At 54.0% G+C, this 20992-nt stretch overlaps 1 protein-coding gene across 3 annotated transcripts in view; it reads right to left on the bottom strand.

The window, feature by feature from the left end:
- The window catches only part of USP31 (ubiquitin specific peptidase 31), a 44871-nt gene extending 24877 nt beyond the window's left edge, over nucleotides 1-19994 (bottom strand). For 2 of the 3 annotated variants that reach the window (XM_019485451.2, XM_059716813.1), the window contains exon 1: nucleotides 19286-19994. In XM_019485451.2, coding sequence (XP_019340996.2) covers nucleotides 19286-19930 — 645 coding nt within the window. In that variant the 5' untranslated portion in view covers nucleotides 19931-19994. The remainder of the gene's footprint in view (nucleotides 1-19285) is intronic. The other variant, XM_059716814.1, reaches the window with a different exon arrangement.
- Nucleotides 19995-20992: the final 998 nt, after the last annotated feature.

The following is a 20992-nucleotide window of genomic DNA, read 5'->3' as shown; positions in this document are numbered from 1 at the left end:
GTGTTATTATGCACATTCAGACCACGCTCTGTGCCACGAGCCAGACCCACTGGAGATGGTTACCTGGCAGCTGATAAGAGGTCACAAGACAAACAGTCGTGACGAAGCAGTTATTTTTCATACCAGACATGACAGCGCAAGGAGCTCCAAAGCAACTGCCTCAAGTCCCCTGGCTCAGGGCAGGCTATCCCTGCAGGCCCAGGGCAAGAGCTGGCTGGGCAGCATGATGCGGGATGGCAGGGAGGGCCGGGCACTCCACACATGCTCCTATGACCCACACTTCCCCTCTTTGCTAAGCAGCTGCTAAACCAGGTTTGAGAAAAGGAAATTGGGCTTCTTGTTTCATCCCTTTGGGAAATGAAGCCAGAGAGGAGGGGGTGGGGAAAGGGCTGTTACCGTTTCTTCTCTGGCTGCAACGTTATGCCCGATGCCCCAAGACAGCAGGCCAGGCGAAGGGAGCGATCCACTCCCAATACTGTCCCATGGGGTTTGTCCGTCTGCAACAGCCTTAAACCTCCGCATCTGCACAGGCATCTCTCCTCCCATCAGCAGTCTCGCACACACCAAAGAAACACCAAAGAGCACCTGTACCTCAGGAGGGCAGGGCTCCATGGCCAGGAAAGGTAGGAGGGCTGTGGGGTTGACAGAACCTCCCAGGACTTAGAGGTAAGTCATCAGCACACAGAGGCATCACCACGCAAGAAGAGGCCATGCAAAAACACTTGTGAGCGGGCAATGTAGCCTGAGGCGTTAGGTATTTGCAGCAAATGCTGCAAGTTTAAACCGCTTTGCCCAGCTTCTGGCAAGGCGGAGGCTCTGGCTCAGCAACATCATTGAGAAGCAATCTAAAAGCAGCATTTGGGCTCTGAGCAAGAGCTCCAGGGCAGTGGAGGAATCGCTCCCCTGCCTACATCCGTCTTCTGTACTTCTGAAGTGGGCTGGTGGCCACCTCTCGACTCCCTCCCAGGGCAGGAGAAGGCTCCTGCAGCAGGTGGCGAGGCCTTTACGGCACGTCCAAATGCATTGCAGAGCTCTTCAGTCGAGGAAAGCCGGGCACACCACAGTGGCGGGCGGGCTGCCTCCCATGAGAGGACGTGCCGGGCTCTGCCAAGAGCAAAGCAGTCCTGGACTAAGCCAAAGCATGAGCTTGCAAGCTCTTTTCCCAGCACACAAGCCATGTGTCACCCATGGCTAGTTTCCAGGTTTGAAAAGGTACTTTGTTGTCCAAAAAGCCTCAAAGACATCACTTCTCTTCCACTCCCCAAATCAAGCAGGACACTTCAAGGACAGCAGGAAGGGTCCGCAAGCCAACACACATGGACCGTGCTTGACAGGGAACAACACACATTGAAGCAACCATACTGGCTTTTCTTGTCCAGCTCCGCGCACTGAAGGTTGTCAGTGCACACAAGCAAGACATTCACATTCTTCTGGTTTTACGACTCCCCTTTGGCTCCGTTGGGCAAAACAGTGGGGAGGCAAATACCTATTGGTTCCCTTCAGTTGCTGGTTCCTTGGAGGGGGAGGGGAATTAGGAAAAACAAAACAGGCTTGAACTGGAAGATCCCACAAAGCACTCCTACCCCTAGGACGCTACACCGGGGATGGAAAGAGGTGCACGCGCCCACACGCAGCTGTTCTCGCAGGCAAACAACGCATGGCAGACAGTGGGATGGTCTGCGTCAGACGTAGCAGGGCAGGCTGCTGTGGGGCGTGGGAACCTGTGCCCTTCGCGGCACTCCCAGGGGAAGACACCGCGCCTCCTGGCAGACCGTCAGCACCTGCAACATGCCCAGCTCAGCAGCAGCTTCAGGGACGCGCTAGCGCTCGCCCTCCCAGCTCCTGCAGGGACAGGCTCGCTGGCAGCAGGACCGGCCCCGACGCTGCAAGAAGTCCTAGCTCTCGGCTACCTTTAAAGGACCAAATCCTTGCAACATGGCATTGGTGGGCAGGCCTTGGCTAGCAGCCTGCATTAACAGCCAGCTCTCTTGCTTCCAGCCAAGAACAGCAACACCAGGAAACAAGCAGAAACTAATCCACGGCAAACAGCCCCGTTCCACCTGTGATTCCTACAGCAGTGCTCCCCTCTTCTGGGAGCCTCTTACCACGGGGCAGCTTCTGCTGTGGTCAGTCTGCAGGCCGCCACATGATAGCCCAGCTTCTGGGAACGGCCACTCGGCTCTTCGGGAGCAAATTTCCCCTGCACCTCGATGGGTGCACATCGCTACTCCTTTGCTGTGGAAAGGAGAGTTGAAGAGAACGGGGACAGCCGCCTCCAGGGTGTATCTGAACTAAGAGAGTTCTGGGGAGAGCCCACAAACAGAGACGGGGAGGTCAGTCGCTGGGCCAGCGACGGGGTCCCGCGTATCGGGCGTCTTGGCTGGCTGATGCGGGCTGGGGTGGAAAGGAGGAAACCGCAGAGCAGAAATGCCACTGCCCTGCTTGCTGGAAGTCCAGAGCCACCAAGGATGAAGGAAGACCACGCCGTCAGCCCAGTGCCCACAGCAGTTCCACCTGAGTAACGCAGGACCATGCGTTTGGCAGGCAAAAGACTTGGGGCCTGTTGGCACGTCAGGAACTGTCCAACACCCCGGAGTACCCGACCCTCGGAGACTTCAGTTGTGCGAACCGACTTGCCAGAAAGAGAGAAAAGCCGTGGGCTCCGTCTTCCTCTTGCCCGCAGGGACTCCTAGCTAACAGCTGTCCTTTTACACACAATATTCCCACGTGAGAATAAGAAAATACAGGCAACGATTACACTGACAGACAGCTCCCCGTCTGATCTCTCCCGCACCAAATCCCACATACGCATGTGCATCTATCAAAGGATGTGTGGGACAAGACAGTGATGAGTCTCACATTGAAGAAACCAAGCAGCCTGCAAGAGAAGATATAATAGAAACCCAGCGCACACAGGTAGAGGTAGCCTGCAGGACACAAGCCTGTCATTTCTACGGTAGTTTAGCTCTCAACGCTCGCAGAGCCAGATGCCCTCAACAGCTTTAAAACACCATGAACTATTCCCCCAGGAATGCTGACACAGGCCACACTGACATTTTGCTCCAGCATCGCGTTCACCCGTCCTACCTACACATGGCACCAGGAGCTCCCGTTCAGTTACCTGCCGAGTCCTTTTCACCGTACAGAGACTCCCTGTGCCTGACCAAGAACTTTTTTCCAACTACTCAGCTGGTCTAACAGGAGATATCACATCTAGCCAAAAACCTTGCCTTTTCACCGTACAGCACTCGACCACAGCGCCCCATCCCCAGCTGCAGCCTCCACTCTGTTCCCAGGTGTGTGCAGCCTCAGGCAAGGTCATTAAGGCCTGTTCAGAGGAGCTCACCTTACCAAAGGACGCAGGTGGGGCTGTCCCCATCCTTACTAGCTGCTCCCCCAGTTCGTGCCTTCTACAGAGTTTTGCCAGCAGCAATTTCATAATGGTCTTACAGATCACTGATAAGGACAAAGTGGCAGTGGTCCAAGGGCAGATCCCTGACAGACCACACTAGAAACACATCTCCCAATGGAAGGATCTCCTAGCAGTCACTTTTTGCTACTGGTTAATCAAAAACACACTTTACAAAGGCAACAAGTACTGTACGATGTTAACTTCCTGTGTAGGGTGCTGCGCATCAGGTCAACTGTCTGCGAAGCAGCAGCATCTTACCTGCACAAAAACTTTTGAGCTGACCCACACCGAGCATCTGAGGCAATGCAGTATCACTAGAGATTAGCAGGGCAGACCAGGCAGGCCTGAAGTGCAAAGCCTCAAAGATGCACAGGACTTCTCCCAGCTCCCACAGACCCTACCGATTCCCCCTCCCCCCTAAGCCTGCCCTGGCTGGGAGCCCCCAGCAGCCCTGCTGCTCAGCTTCCCACCCCAGCTCACCAGGAAGACATCATGCAGCTGAGCTGTGCACAAGGGTACCAAGTGGGAGAAATGCCCTGGGACAGTCTTCATTTCAGGTAAAGACACTCTGCGCCCACAAAGAGCCGGTCACAACAGGACGCAGATCCGGGCTGGCATTTCTCACTGCTCCTCCTAAGCGTTGCCTGTGCCTCACTCCAAGCAAAAGCCCGATGGGATCTGACCAGCACGCTTTGCCGATGGGGTTTCACTCGGCAGCCAAGTTACACAGCACTGCATTCTCCATGCATAATGGAGATACCAGCCAGGGGATTAGCAGCAACCACACGTGCTGGGTCTTATCACCTTCCCTTCCTCTCTCTGGAGTCCCCATGATCATCCTTGTGGCTGTCTCCATAGCACTGAGAAGGGCTGAGTGGGCAGAAAATAAAGAGCTGCCTATGAAGACAGACTGCGAGATTGCTAGAAGTGATTCAGGAAGCACTGCTGAGTGTCAGATGCAATTCCCTCCTAAGAGCTACTTTTCTAGGGAGACTAACAGCAGCAGCATGTTCCCAGGATTACTCATGCTTCCTGCCACTGCTCTGAAGTGGGTTTGTTCTTAACTTAAACCTTTGTATTTGCTTCTCTTCCAGTACACTTTGAGAGGCTGCAGCAGCAAAGCCATCAACAGCAAGCAAAGCGGGGAAGAGAAGCAACTGTGGTACAGCAAAGAGAACCCTGCACCGGCTGAGGAGCAGGTACCTATCCCAGCAAGAAAGCAAGCATCATTTACAAGCGCGTCTTGTGTTCTTCTCACCTTGCTAGATCAGACTGTGGATAATGCAACGGCTCAGTAAGGGGATACAGTCCCTCTTGTTCCATGTCACCGGGTCACAGACCTGTGCTCGTTCAGTGACAAGGCAGCAGGGAGCTCTGCAAGTCACAACAGGCGAGCGATCACGCTGCTGTCAGCAACGAGTGGCAGCCGCAGACACATGGAAGGAAAGGGCAAGGATAACGTAACGCTTAGGGATCAGCACATTGGGGGTTTTGCTGACAGAGGGACAGCCACAGCAACACAAGCCCGCAGTGCAAGTATACTGTACAAAGTGAGTCACTGTTCACCCCCCGCCCCAAACCATCTATGTTGAGACTGCAGCTACCCAAGTGTAGAGAAAGCCCAAGAACTGTTCACCTCTTGCTCTGGTCACAAACCAATAAGTCATTCCAATGGTGGGAAGCCAGTAATTCTCCTACTCGCCATTTCTGTTCCACTGAGCACAAAGACTTTAATGGAAAAGAAGTGTCAACCTCCTGTTTTCCAGTGCACGCCTGATAGGAAACAGGTGTGGAAAGGATTCAATGCACGAACGGATGAGAGTCCTGGAGAACACAATGGCACAGATGTTATCGGGACAGGGTTTTTATTCTTTCCCTTTCTCTGCATGTTGCAAAGTTCTGGGGAAACAGGAATCTTTATTCACCCAAACCTCGTGCTGCGTGTAGGAGAGGGCACCGACCTGGGCCTGGCATCAGCGCAGCAGCCCCGGCCCTACACCACCCTCCCAGCTTCACGAAGGGAGAAGGGACTGTTGCTTCTGCAGAGGAATACTTGGAAAACAGTAACAAACACATTACACGACCAGAAGGGGATGGTTTGCACTTCCACTTGTCTGCCAAGGAGATGAGGTTCCTGGAGGAATGGTGATGCCCAACCCAGAGGAAGGCAGGGACCTTGCTGGCACCGACTGCTTTGCTCTTTCCTGGCCATTGACCAACCCTGGAGCTGACCCTGCCACCAAGGGACTGGCACCGCTTCTGGTTACAGAGCAGCTGGCTCAGCTGCTGGCAGCCAGCACAAGGGAGGCAGAAACAGATGGACCAGTCTCCCTTCCAACTGCTCCACTTCCACAAGCAGGCAGCAAGCAACAGAGAAATGCAGTTTGGGGCAAGAGGGGACAGAGCAGGGCATGGATATGGAAGGGTGAGGGGAAAGGAGAGGCTCCTGCTTCCCAGCAGGAAGGGACAAGCAGAGGAAACCATGGGCAAAACGATCAAGCCATGGCAGCAGACAGAGGGAAGAGCATCCGGGCCACCACAGGTTGCAGGTTAACCTTCGAGTTGCTGATGCCCCTGGATTTGATGTGCTTTTCTGGCAGGGATTGTGGCTTTAAGCTTGGGAGATGGGATGAACTCTAGGTCGGTCATGCTGCTGGGCTGGGCTGGGCTCTGCAAAGACCTCCAGAAACCATGAATTCATCCCAGCGGGCCCAGCCTGCACCAGCAGACAGAAGCCTGGCACCCCCTTGCCCTCCAGCTGATTTGGAGAGTCATTCCTCCTGGGTGTCCAGATGTTGGTCATGGTTTAGACCCCAACATAAACCCCCTTCTCCTGCAGAAGAGGGGCTGCTTGTGACTGCTCTCTTTTTTCAATGCAAGGCTGATCTACGTGGGGAATATTTAGAGAACAGGAAGACAATTGTTCAAATAGTCTCCTCAGCGACCTTCCTAAAACTCCTAATGCTGCCCCGCAAAGGCCTGGGTTTACTCGCTTCACACAGCACCTAATGTCACTGGAGAAAGATCTGTCTGCAAGGGGCTTGGCTCTGCTGAATGAACACTGAAAAGCAGGGGCCAACAGGGACCAGCCAGCCACAGAACCGTGACTCGCTTCATCACAATTTCTAATCTCATTTAGCATGAGCCAGAAAGCAAACAGCCACTTCAAACAGAACATCAGCACTAGAAAGCCATTTGCCCATGACTACTGTATCCTAATGAATCCCAAAGCAGCTCCTAGGTCAAAGACAGCAACTTCACCATGCTCTTTATATTACGAGCCAGCTTCTGGGTACTTATTTCATTCCGAAATAGCTGGTTTTACAGTCCCCTTAATGACTTTTGCTCCACATTTTGCTGGGCTCCCTTGCTGCCAATAAGGTTTGCACTATATCGCTCAACCCCTGCATGCCAATTCTAGCCTTCACATGCAGAGGCCGTGCCACCTGGCCAAGCAAGCACCAAGCTATCCAGTATTAGTGCGTAGAATTAAGGATTCAGCAAAGGAAAGTAAGCCACACGCACATAACATCCCCAAGCTGCATAAAAGCTCTGGGATCTGCCTCCAAGTGATACATGGCTCGCTGTATTGGGCTGGCTCCCCACGGCTTCTCCTAGGGCACTTGGCGACCATGCACTCTGCCCAAGGAGTGAAAAATAGGGTGCTTCTACTGTGGATTAACAGAATCCTTCCCCCCCGGTGACTGAATTTTACTACTGGGTTATAAAACTCTGTCTTTTGGAAAGGAAATCTCTGTCAATCAGCCAGCACAGAGATGAACCAAGCTTTATCTCCTCACTGGAAGCAAAAGTGCCAGGAGCCGCTTTCCGAACCTTTATCCACATCTAAACTTGTCAACAAGACTCATTACCAGACAGCACAAAGCACGGCATTGCAAAGGGAATGGTGAGCACTTCAGTGGCAGCGTGCCACCGCCGGGGCCTCACATGAGGTACTGTTCAAAGAAAGGCAAGCGCTGTAGCCTGCTCATTCCCCTCAAGAAACATCATGGCTTCAACAGGTCCCGACATCAGAGGAAGCAGAACAGTGGATTCTCAGCCCGCATCGACTACAAATCCCCGGAGCACCTCCCGTCAGCCCCCTGCCAGGAGTCTGGCAAGCCTGGCTGCTATTGCACTGACTGGCTCCCATTTCTAGTTTGCTCCGAGTTTGTTAAAGAATAAAAAGCAACTGGTCCGTACCACACTGGCTCCAACTTGTCTATCAAGTTAGCTTTCTGCCAGGGCCAAATGACTTGGGATGGTGCTGAGCGCACAGTCAGCGAGGCATCCGCTGGCCAAACCCAGATCTCTAACCAGTGGGCAGGATGCTGTTGAGGAAGGAGGAAAGGTTGCTCTTTCACACGAGGATGCAAAGTAAAGATGCACAGAAAGCAGCACGCTTTAGTGAAGAGAACTCAGGACCGGAGTCCTCCGCTATGACCTGCCGTGTCATCGTGGGCCAGGCACTTCTCATCCCCATGCCTCCGTTTCCCTTCTCAGCCTTCTGCCTTGTCCGGAGCATCCTGTCTCCAGGAAGACTAAGCCCACTAAGACACCACCTTATCTTTCCCTCTGCTATATGGCCCCATCCATTTTAGATGTGGTCAACGATGAGATCGGTCATGCCCAAAAGTAAAAATAACCTACTTCCACTTTTTAAAAAAAGTCAAGTTTTCAAACAGGACAGCCATTGGCAAACCATTTATTAATGCAACCAGGACTTCAGACAGAACGTGGGCCGAGTTTAAATTCACAAGAACAAGTCAGTCTCTCACCCCTTATAACAGGTGTCAACAGAGACTAAGAAAAAGCTGGTTCGGTGCTTAATTCCACATGAACTTCGTGACAGTTAAGGATATCGGAGGTCATACCTGGAGAATGTGACGTAAATTCCAGCTTCCAGCCTCCTCCGAGATCACATATCTAATTAACAAAAGCTTTTAGGGCTAGCTGGCAAAGCAACGGACAGCCACAATGCTGCTCCACATTGATTTCTCTTTCCTTCCTCCTCCTTGGCATCCACTGCATTTAGTTCCTTGCCTTCTGGAGATGTCAGGCTGCACTGCTACTCCTCTTTGCTGCAAAACCCACACTACAAACCTGAGTCAGCATCTCCTGCATCTCACTTTCAGGTTCACAGACTCAGAGATGTTAGGGTCGGAAGGGACCTCAATAGGTCATCGAGTCCGACCCCCTGCATAAGCAGGAAAGAGTGCTGGGTCTAGATGACCCCAGCTAGATACTCATCTAACCTCCTCTTGAAGACCCCCAGGGTAGGGGAGAGCACCACCTCCCTTGGGAGCCCGTTCCAGACCTTGGCCACTCGAACTGTGAAGAAGTTCTTCCTAATGTCCAGTCTAAATCTGCTCTCTGCTAGCTTGTGGCCATTGTTTCTTGTAACCCCCGGGGGCGCCTTGGTGAATAAATACTCACCAATTCCCTTCTTTGCCCCCGTGATGAACTTATAGGCAGCCACAAGGTCGCCTCTCAACCTTCTCTTGCGGAGGCTGAAGAGGTCCAGGTGCCCCAGTCTCTCCTCGTAGGGCTTGGTCTGCAGGCCCTTAACCATACGAGTGGCCCTTCTCTGGACCCTCTCCAGGTTATCCACATCCCTCTTGAAGTGCGGCGCCCAGAATTGCACGCAGTACTCCAACTGCGGTCTGACCAGTGCCCGATAGAGGGGAAGTATCACCTCCTTGGATCTATTTGTCATGCATCTGCTGATGCACAATAAAGTGCCATTGGCTTTTCTGATGGCTTCGTCACACTGCCGACTCACGCTCATCTTGGAGTCCACTAGGACTCCAAGATCCCTCTCCACCTCTGTGCCACCCAGCAGGTCATTCCCTAGGCTGTAGGTGTGCTGGACATTTTTCCTCCCTAGGTGCAGCACTTTGCATTTCTCCTTGTTGAACTGCATCCTGTTGTTTTCTGCCCATTTGTCCAACCTGTCCAGGTCTGCTTGTAGCAGACACGCCGGAGGGCAGGGAACAACTTCTCCCCACATTTGTGTGTCCTCCGCAAACTTGGACAGAGTACACTTCACTCCCTCATCCAAGTCGCTGATGAAGACATTGAAGAGTATCGGTCCAAGGACCGAGCCCTGCAGGACCCCACTGCCCACACCCTTCCAGGTCGAGACCGACCCATCCACCACGACTCTCTGGGTGCGACCCTCCAGCCAATTCGCCACCCACCGGACTGTGTAGTCATCCACGTCACAGCCTCTTAGCTTGTTCACCAGTATGGGGTGGGATACCGTATCGAAGGCCTTCCTGAAGTCTAAGTATAGGACGTCAACCCCTACTCCTGCGTCCAGGCATTTCGTAACCTGGTCATAGAAAGAGACTAGATTGGTCAGGCACGATCTGCCCGCCACAAACCCGTGCTGGTTTCCCCTCAGCAGAATTTGTCCTGCCGGGCTCTCGCAAATGTGAGCCTTGATAATTTTTTCAAAGACTTTGCCAAGGATGGAGGTGAGACTGACTGGCCTATATAGTTGCCTGGATCCTCCTTCCTCCCCTTCTTGAAAATGGGGACAACATTGGCCCTTTTCCAGTCCTCCGGGACTTGGCCCATGCGCCACGAGCAGTCGAATATTCCCGCCAGTGGCTCTGCAATGATGTCGTCCAGTGCCTTCAGCACCCTCGGATGGAGCTCATCCGGGCCTGCCGACTTAAAGGCATCCAGTTCTTCCAAGTGACTCTGCACCATCTCAGGATCTACGCATGGCAGTCTGGCGCCTTGCTGCTGCCTCTCTACAACCCCAGTGAGAGACTTGTCGTGCCCCTCGCTTAGGAACACTGAGGCAAAGAACTCGTTGAGGAGTTCAGCCTTGTCCCCCCTGTCCATCACCAATTGCTTCTGCCCATTTAGCAGGGGTCCTATTCCTCCCTGGGCCTTCCTTTTACTCCCTATATATCTAAAGAACAATTTCTTGTTGTCCTTAACTTGGGATGCCATCCTCAGCTCCGTGGTAGCTTTGGCCCGTCTGACTGCCTCCCTACAAGTGCGAGCAGAAGAAGTATACTCCTCTTTAGTAATCTCTCCCTGTTTCCACTTTTTATATGCCCCCCTTTTAGCCTGTAGGCTGCCCTGGATTTCTCTGGTCAGCCAGGAAAGCTTTCTGGCCCCTTTCCCTCACATCAGGATCGTCTCCCTCTGTGCCCGAAGGATAGTTTCCTTAAGGCACAGCCACCCTTCCTGGGCTCCCATCTCGTCAAATCTCTTACTCTGCAGTGCGTCCTTGACTAAACGCCTGAGCTCGCTGAAGTCAGCCTTCCTAAAGTCCAGCACTTCCACCCTACTAGTTACCTTACCCACTCTACGCCTTATGGTGAATTCTATTATTTGGTGGTCATTGTTCCCCAGGTGACCGCTGATCTGTAGGTCCCCGACCATGTCATACCCCGTTGCCAATACCAGGTCCAGTATGGCATTCCCCCTAGTGGGACCGTGTACCTCCTGTGTCAGGTGGAGGTCCTGTACGCAGGATAGGAACCTGCGTGAATGGTGGGACTTTGTCTTTCTCCACCTAACAACTTAAGACTAACCCTTCAAATCCCCAGCAAGTCACTGGACTTGACAGATCAAAGCAGCAACCTACCCCAGGCAGCCAGGAACTTGTTCCAGAAAGCATTTTAAAAAAAAAAGACAGCAAATTCTGGCTAGCACTTTGAAAGATGCTTGGAGTCTCCCGGTAGCAACAACAGATAAGCAGTAAAAGCAAATGAAATGCGCTCAGACCTTCCTGGCCATTAAATAAGATAACTCACTTTGCTGGACTATAGCACCCTGTGAACAGCAAGTCACATTTACTCTTGACAAAACCCAAGTTGCACAACTATGACACTGAGGGATTTCAAATACGCTGTCTATTTTTATAGGGCAAAGCATCAGACAACAGTGCCAGTGCACGGGGTAGCTGCAATACCCCTCTATTTCAGAATCTCCTCCTTTACTAGCACTAGCTCTTAAATGAGCGGGCAGAGGCAAGCGGAGGTATTAGTTCCCCTGCTTGCTCAAAAGTCAAGCCAGAAAAACGAAGCAGCCAAGACGCCAGCAGTGAGCCCACACCACCACTATCAACATGGGAAACTGGCTGAAAAAGACTCACCTCGATGAGGTGACTGGATTCATGCCTGCATCCTATTCACTAGTACTGAAGTGGGACAGGCTAGAACTTGCGATCTACTCATGAAGTAGCACATGAATGGTTTTGCTGCCCCGGTGGAAACTGCATCCAGCATGAAGGAATAGTCTCCAGTGGCTAAGGAACAAAGGAGCGCCAAATTCCTTCTTGCATAAAGAGAAACAGTCAGAGCAGACCAGTGTGACGAGAGCCTCATTCTGCACTAGACGGATAGTTCAGAAACAGCAACCAGCACTCTCTGCAGAGTAAAAGGAGCTGATGGCCGTACTGGACATGAGGACTACAGCATAGGAAACTACGACCCGGAAGGGAGTCCACTGCCCCTAGAACTGACAGGTTAGCAAACTGTCTGGACTTTTTGGACTCTGAGCCCAAGGACATTTATAGACGTGTTCCAAAAGGGGGGCACACACTTTAGTTAGAGTGGCTCCGAGAGCCACTCTAATTAAAAGCATCTGAAGTGTCTCATGTATCAGTGTCCTGGTGCTTAAAAATGGCAGCAAAGAGCTTTAGTTAAAGGTGCCCCCACCACCATTTTTAAGCATGGGGACGCCGATACACGAGATGCTGGAGCACAGTAATTGCCACGCTGCAGACAACTCGATTATTTGAGTCTGCTCTGGCACACTGCAATCACAGCGCGTCAGAGCAGCCTCGCTGCTCGTGTAGAGGCGCCCCAAGCGACTGCAGGTGCAAGGAAAAAGAACTTTCCAGGTCTTCTCATAGTGCCAGTATGGACCAAATGACACCAGGTCAGGCCAAAAGAGACATCTAACATCCTCCATCTACCAGGAAAGAGGCACTTTAAAGCTGGCTGACTGCTTCAGCATTGATCTGCATGGCACTTGTTAATCACAGGCAAGAGTGACAAGGGAACGGCCATAGTCCGCTGTCCGTCCAACTTATAACTACATTCAGCTGAAGAAAAACACCTAGAGAGAAATACCAAGCCCTTTGCAAAATCAGAATTTCAGTAGGATGTGGAATAGAAACAGTCAGAAAGGGAAGACAAGAATTACAAGAAGGCCTTTCATCTCAGGACCACTTCCCTAGCGCTGCCTAATACAGAAGATGGACTACGGCCACCTGTTTACACTGGATCGAGTCGCTTCGTTATCCCTGCCCTTGTTCAGTGCGATTTCACCATTTGAATGGGCTTGTCCAAAACTGGTTCAGGAGACATTGTTTCGTTGTACTTGTGCAAGCAGCAAGATTTTAAAAGTTTTATATAAAATGTTCACAGATTCTAGGGTCAGAAGGGACCTCAGTGGGACATGTAGTGGATCATGTGATCCCAGCCAGGCACCTGTCCAATGTACCTCGCTCATTGTCCCGTCCCCCATCAGGATGTCACTTTTATACCCCACAGGATTTGAACCTGTTGTGGAATATTTTGGATTGAACACTGGTATTGTGGGCTGTTTTACCGTCATGAGTTGCTCATATACTATAATTCCTACTTCTCTCCCTCCTGGAAAATAAGCAGCCCTCTGAGGATGCTGGACAAGACATCCCTGCCTTGCACAGGGGTTTTAGATTCTCTACCTTTCTAGAAATGGGGATACTCATGAAAAACCACTGAGAGTCAGCACTGGCCTGTGGGAGGTGTTTTGTGTCTCCAAGGAGCAGAGGCAGCAAAACTTATGCCAAATAAGTGCTCGGGAATTTAAACCAAATCTTAAATGCTCACTTAGGCCTTTAATAAGTCCAAGCCCAACGTGTCATTTGGTTCCTCAGTGATGCACACACCAGAAATCCCGCAGGCAGACAAGACTTCTTGGAATCAGTCTTCCCACGCCCACGGCTCTGCAGAGAAGAAGCCATGCCCCATGCATGTGGTCTCAGAGAAGTGTCCCCAAAGCCTGCACCTCTGGAAACCCTGCCCTTCCCATCCACCAGCTAAGGGTTATTGCAAGACAGGAACACTGTTGTCATTCCAACACAGCGATCAGATTTACAGCTGTCCTGGCACCGGTCCATTCTGGGTTCAGATCCAACCCCACCATCAACAGCAAGTGACTGAACTTACAAAAACAAACATGGGACTTTCCATCTTTTGTGCGAGTTTATAAAAGTAAGGCAGTCTGCAGCGCATAGTACACGGAGCATCACGGCGACAGAGCGAGCCCACGAATGACATTTTACGGCCTGCCTACTATAACCTGACACTGATGGGCAGATAGCATTAGTGATTAAGAAAAGAAGACAGGGAAAAATTAGGATTGCTCCCAGGAGAAGCCCGATCAGACAGAAGAACAAAACCCCAAGGAAGGCCAGTTAAAGGAGTTAGGAGAAAGCGCAGATGGGCTTTCCAAAGCGCTTTTCTCATTAATGTTAATGAAAATCCAGGGACCCAGATCCCTTAAGCAGCTTTGAAGATCTCAGGCTGCATCTTTATGGCAGAGATTATTCTAGGTAAACTGTCACAGAGCCCAAAAGCCATGCCGAGCGAGAGAAACGGGGAGTCTCCTGTGAAAAACAAGTCTCAGGCCCAGCTCCTGCTTGTTCAGTAGATGCTTGTTGGCACAACCATATCCATCACAGACAGGAAAAAGGACTCGCAGGCTGCAAGACTGGCACTGTTATGCAAGCGGCAGCTCTGCCTGGACAGAAAGAAGAGTGCTGAGCAGTCAGAAGCAGCTGGCTGTTACATTCAACATGAGCACGGGAGCCACTGGAAGTGGAGAAAGGACACACGTCGCCTCATCCACCCCAATTCTTCCAGGCCTCCCTTGGAGCCTCCTCTCACCCTTTCATATTGCTGTGCTCCCAAAACCAATGGCAAAAGGCTGCTGTACAGACAAATGCAAACATCAATACTTCTGATGCAAGCAAGAGCTGCCATCAGGCTGATTTTTATAACAACCTCAGGAGCAAAGGAGCAGTGACAGAAGGGTCGAGTTCTGTCAATAAGATATTCAATACAGCATCCAATTATGGTGAAACTAAGTTAGGTATGGCTAAGCTACAGTCCTAAATGCAGACCAAGACTGAATCACCCAGTGGGCTGGCATCTATGTGCTTGGAGAGAGCGCCATCTGAAAGGAGATGGTCTTGGCTACAGGACTATAGCTGCACCTCTATCCCATCTGCTCTTTTCAAATGTAACCCTAAGGGTCAGGCCACACAGCTTTCCTTCTCCCACACAGACCAGCCCGAGAACAGCCCTGGCTACAGACCTCTACATACCACCTGTGATTACTCCAAAGGCAGGCTTGGTTTGGGCACCCTTGTCTCTTCCTTCCAGGAGCTTGTCACCAGCCATGTACAGAGACTAGAGAGCGCTCTGTGGAGTATCATTAAACTGAAGGAGCCACCCACTCAGAAAAAGGATGTTAAAACAGAGTCTAGCTTACATCACTGCTTACCATCTCCAGATGGTAACCTGCATTGGCCTAACTGTCAAGCAGCATTTTAAATGCATGCAGCTGCTTGACCCTGCACCCCTGGGACCCTTTTCCTTTCCTGCCCCCCCATCACATCAAACCAATGCATTCACACAGTCAGCATCCCAACACCCAGGACAGTGCTGACACACTATGTATAAAAAGTTACAAGGCAGCTCTCTTCCATCAGACGGCACTCCCTCCAAAGACCTCCTCTTCCTGCACCAGATCCATTCCTCACCTGGCCGGGAATGGCTGCAGACTCCACGTGCAAAGCTACTCTCAATGGTCTGCAGGGACACAATACCTCTGCTACAAGGATAAGCGCTTCCCATAGAGGGCTGGGTATACAGGAAACCTTGCACTCTGCAGACAGGACCTGGACCCAGGGTCTTGGATCACCATTCCCAAGAGAATAGGAGAGATGCTGGGAGCACCCTGGCCTTTGCAGTTTCCACCACGGAGCGGACACCGATCGCTCACTATGCAAATATTCCTTTCCGTTCTCGCTGCAGGTTACCTAGGACAGGTCCACACGATTCCTGCAGCCGCTAAATGAGGTGTGCCATATGACCCCTTCCTTTTAACTCATTTTTTTCCCCCGTTTTTGAGGGGTTGAGGGGGGAAAAGGAAAAAACAACCATTATGATTCATGGACCATAGGTTGAATAGTTACTCCCAGGCTACCACAGAGAAAGAAGTAATCCCTCAACTGTGACAGAGACAGAGAAGGATAAAGAGTCTGGAGACCTGCCCCACTCGAGGCCCCTGTCGGTCACGGCTCAGACGGAGGGACACGTCAACATCTCGCCTCTGCTGAAACACGGGATCAGCAGCAATCCATCCCAAACCACAGAGAGGTGCCATGAATCTCTGTACCATGCTGGCTACAGACTAAGAGCTTTCAGAGCATCCAAGAAATCTGCACAGGAGCTCCTGTCAGGTTGGGGGATATGCTGCTCTTCTCCAGAAGCTTTTAGCCTTATTAAAACTGTTTTTAGAAACTAAAGGCAAAAGCTAGGGAAGATTCTGCCCTGTTACCAGACACAGCCGTCACCAGCTCTGGGTTTATTTTTATTTTGTTTTCTTAAATTGAAAACCCAGTCCCCCCTTTTCCTGTACTTGACAGCACCTGCAATCATACCCAAGCGAGTGTGCTTACACCTTTAAAGGCATGTGAAAACCTGTCAGCTAGCAGACACAATGCTGCTTAACGCTGGATTTAAAAGCTGGTCTGCAGTGCTCAACACTTCTGAAGGTATTTAACCCACTCGAATAGGGGTTGGTCCCTTGCAAAGGAGCAGCTGAGTACTTGGCATGCAGTGACTTTGTCTCAAGCCCACCCACCCTTTGCAGATGTGAAAGGGATCTATTTTGGTAGGATGCTCTGCTGCAAGCTGCTTCCGAGACTCTCCAGCAGGCCCAAGGGACCTCGTGATAGATGCAGCTCTCACATCTAAGTGAAGGTCTAGAAAGGAATTCACCCACCTCGCGCAGGGTGTGAGAAGTGACAGGGAGCAGAGTAAAATGTTCTAAAATCTTTTAAGAGCAGACACCTTTTCTGTGTAGGTGTTTGTGTCCCCTTCTCTTCTTTCACAGCCGTATCTGAGCACCTCTGCTGCGTAAGCTGCTCTGAAGTCATTTCTGAACTTCCATATACATTCTTCTTACAGTCTGATAGCAGCAAATGCAACAGGGACTTCAGAGACTGCCTTCTACACCACAGGCTCCTTATGGCAGACCACCCCTCCTTCTCTCTTTGGGAAGCACGTGGCACAGCACATTCGTAGGAAGATGGTCATTTCCCCAGTGCTTCCACACCTGGTTTCGTTACCGCTGCTGCTCAAAGCGGCTGTTCTTCCAGTGCTCTGGCTAGCTATAGTCCTGTAGCCAGAAGGGAACTTAGTGCTGAAAGCTAGTGTCTACTCGCTTGTGCGCAGCTACACTGCAGCTAAGCACACTGTGACGGACAAGCAATCAGCCCCGTCACGCATCCGTGGTTCGGAGAGAGACAACAGAACTTGATAGGGACCAGCTTTAAACAGAAATAACCAAGGCCTCTCCAAACCAGAACACGGGAAGAGCAGAGGGCTACAATGGACTGGCATCAGTGGATTTACTGTATGGAAACACAGGAGCGGCACAGGGACAGGTGTGGACCGCAGGCTCAGCCCAGAAGACTGGGAAGTCCGAACTCTGCATTGCCTCAAGGATCTATCTGAGCAGGCAACGTGGAACAGGTTGCTGCTACTTTCAGTATAGAAATACAGCAGAGAAGAGTACCCATCCCTGCCATCTGACATGGCTTAACTGTTCAGATCAAGAATACAGCAGGACAGCTGGTGGCCTCCACTGACTGCACTGCCATACCTGTGATAAAGGCAACAAAAATACCAGGAACCACATCAAGCCCACACCCCACACTGCTGACCAGTCTTGCAATGACCCTGTGAATCCTCTCTGTCGCCTGTCCGACAGCAAAGTCCTGGAGGTTAGCAGACTGCAAGTTCCACTCTACCTCTTGAATCCTCCATGGTAGCCCAGAATGTGGGTACTCCAGAGGCATTATTATAAAGTAGTACCTTAAACAAACCTGCTATGCTGGAAGAGAAGCCAAGTCAAGCCAAGGATACACTTAGAGAAGTTTCGCCTAATGCCCCTCAGCCCTAGGAGTTCAGAGCTTTATTTTGCCCACCACAGACTTGTGCCACTTCTGGGGTAAATGCACCGAGTATTGCAAAGGCTGTATGAACAGTTTACAGAAAGGACTGAAGAGTACACTTGAAACCAGCAGGAAACACGAGGTAGGCATAAGGCAGCAAAGCTACCACGGAGGTGGCAAAGATACAGAATTTAAGATCAACTTTTGCAAAAGCAGCAGAACATTTTGGAGGTGGCTGGCACCACAAAGACTGAACCCCAGGAAGCCTGGCATAAAACCTGCATCTCCAGGACAGGACTACCCATGCCAGTCAGCTGTGCCTACTGAATAACCAGTGTCAGGTCCCACAGCAACTACAAGGGATTACACCACAAACACAGTGACTTGTGTCACATGGGACAGGGCAGCCAGGAAACCCGTCCTGCCTTTGTGCGGTGCTCTGGCTACGTTACAGCATCGGTGGTAGCTGTGCTGCGGATGGATGGCAGGGAGACCACTTGGTGGTCCTCGGAAGCATCCAACTAGCATTAAAGCTGGTGATCCAGCCACGAGGCGAAGAACAGTGGGACTGTTTGCACACTTTGAAACCAAAGAGCCAGAGGAAAAGTGTTGCCTCAGGCAAAAGCAAAGCTGATTACAGAAAGCTACTTGAGGAAGAGCACTGTTTACACAGCACACGGAACACAACTTGTTGCTCAGCCTTGCCAAGGAGACAGGGCTGATGTGTCCCCTTCAGCTCCCAGCAGCGAGCCGGCACTGCAGGCGCTCAGCAAGGTTTGGGGGGCCGGCCTTTAACATGTTCAAGATGGGGCAAGAGCTCTGGAATCCCCCTCCATGACGCTTCAGAATAAAGTTTAAGATGAGAATCGGATACGCAGGACATTCACCAAACTTAGTCCCTGGTCTGACACAAGCGTCGCTAGGCGCAAAGTGTTTCAGAGGAGATTTATGTGAAAAAACCAGGGCAGGAGCACCAGGTCAGGAGACTGGCCTCCAAATCGAAGGAAAACGCGTCTAATCCTAGAAAGCAAACCATCGCAACAATAGGAGTTAGGGATACAGCCCGGTTAACAAACAGCTCTCCGGGCAAGAAACCGGTGGTTCCTGCATGCGCGCCGTCAGGTTTACCTCCAGTTTTGGTTCCCCCGAAAACCTGAGAAGGCCCGCCTGGTGCTTGCTGCTCCCCCCCCGCAACTGCACGCTGCTCAGAGGCAGGGGCAATAAAACGTTGCCTGAAACGCACAGTGTGGTCGGTAGCGGACCCCCGGCCGGTCCGCATCGGGCGCTGCTTGTAAAGCCAGGTGCCAGGGACAACGTGTAGGGAGCGTGGGGGGTGCTTAGGCACCGGTGCCCCCCGTGAGCACAAAGCGCCGCCCTCGCTTCCCAGCTGGTGCGATCGGGCGTGGGGGGACACCCGCGGGCGCTGACTGGGCGCTGGAGGACACGCGTGTGCCCCCCTTACCAAGGTGCCTCACCAAGCGGGTGAGGCCACAACCACCGGCTTGTGTCGGGCGCGGCGGAAGAGTAGAAGAGGACGGAGGACCCGCTGCACCCTCCCGAAAGCCCGCCGGGCGGGCGGGCAGGCGGGCGCCGGACAGCCGGTGTCAGCGGGGGCAGAGGCGGGCACGAGGAGGCGTGAAGGCTGGGGCAGGCCGGGCGGCGGGGCTCACCTTGAAGTCGCGGCTGTGCTGCGGGGTGTACTCCAGCGTCCAGAGCGCGCGCACCAGCTGCGCCAGCTGCTCCGTGACCTCGGCGGGGGGCAGCCCGTTGTCGAGGGGCGGCGGCGGCGGCGGGGGCGGCGGCGGCGGGGGCTCGGCGGCGGGCCGGCCGCGGTACTGCTCGAGCGCCAGGAACTCGGCGAAGAGCTCGGTGTTGCTGAGGCACTGCAGCACGGCGTTCATGAAGCACGTGTTGCCGTGGTTGCGCAGCCCCGCCACGCCGGGCACGGGCTCGGGCTCGGGCTCGGCGGCGGGCGGCGGCTCGGGGCTGCGCGGCGGGAAGCAGGCGGGCAGGCCGCCGGGCGCGGGCGCGGGCGGCGGGGCCGGGCGGGGCGCGGCGGCGGCGGCGGGGGAGGCGGCGGCGGGCGGCCGCGCCGCCTCGGGCTCCGTGCTCAGGTGCGACAGCGTGGACAGCGTCTTCAGCACGCGGCTCATGAAGCTGCCGAGCGCGCGGGGCGAGCCCGAGCCCGAGCCCGAGCCGGACCCCGAGCCGGACCCCGAGCCCGAGCCCGCCCCGGCGCGGCCCCGGAACAGCTTCTTGCTGAACGAGCGCTTCTCCTTGGCCGCGCCCGGCCCGGGGCCGCTCACCCGCGACATGGCGGCGCGGCGCGATGCACATCCCCGGCGCGGCGCGGCGCGGCCCGGCGGCGGCGGCGGCGGCGGCGGCTTCACCCGGCCTCCATGGAGCACGGCCGGCGGGGCGGGGCGGGGGCGGGGCCAAGGCCGGGCGCCGCTGTCACGTGCCGCCCGCGACGCCGCGCCCGCCCTCTTGAGTGCGGGCAGCCCCGCCGGCCCCCGCGCGCGCGCCCGCCATCTTGGGTGCTGGCAGCCGGGCCGGGTGGGGCTCCCTGCGGCCTGGCGCCCACCGCGGCCTGGCGCCTGTGCCCCCAGCAGCCACGGCCTGGCACCAGCTGCTCCTTGCTACCAAGTGCCGTGGCCTGGCCCCTGGCCCCGGTCCCCGCTGCCCCCAGCAGTCACAGCCCGGCGCCAACTGCCACCCGCACCTCTTGCCCCACCAGTCACGGCCGGGCCTGGCACCCGCACCCATTGCCCCCAGCAGTGACGGCCTGTCACCAACTGCCCTGCCCCGCCCCGCCCCAGCGCTCGCTGCCACCAAGTGCCGTGGCCTGTCACCTGCGCCCCTCACCGCCTGCCCCGCGTGGCCAGCGCCAGCGGCTGTGCCACGACTACGTGGGAGCGTGGCGAGCGCACACTGGCGCGCGTGCCGGTTTGCCGCCTCCTTGGCGAGAGCCGCGTGAAGGAGGACCTCGCTGCCGCCGCATGCACGCACCGACCACCGGCTCTCGCTGCCGTCGCTCCCCTGCCCGTCTGCGCGACCGCCCCCGGGTCGGCGTCTCTCCCGGGGAGGCCGCGGGTACCGTGACCCGGCGGAGCCGTGGACTCGTCGCGTGCCAGGGGCCCGAAGTTCATTCGAGGAGCGCCGGCCTGTCGTCTCCTGGCGCGCGAGGCCGCCCAGCTCATGGCAGAGCGCAGCGCGAGGGGCCTGGCCTGCGACCCCTGCAACGCGGATATCACAATGAAAGGACGGCGCCAGTCCCCGGGCACGCGTGTCGTGGGTGCCGTCACTTGGATCGCGCGCGCTGGGACGGTGGGATCGGTCGCCGTGGCCTGGGACGGTGCGGTACGGTGCGCTGGGAG

Source organism: Alligator mississippiensis, chromosome 13 (assembly GCF_030867095.1).
Source record: "Alligator mississippiensis isolate rAllMis1 chromosome 13, rAllMis1, whole genome shotgun sequence".
NCBI lineage: Eukaryota > Metazoa > Chordata > Crocodylia > Alligatoridae > Alligator > Alligator mississippiensis.
The sequence above is the reverse complement of the archived record's forward strand: the minus strand, read 5'-3'. Positions and strand labels throughout refer to the sequence as shown.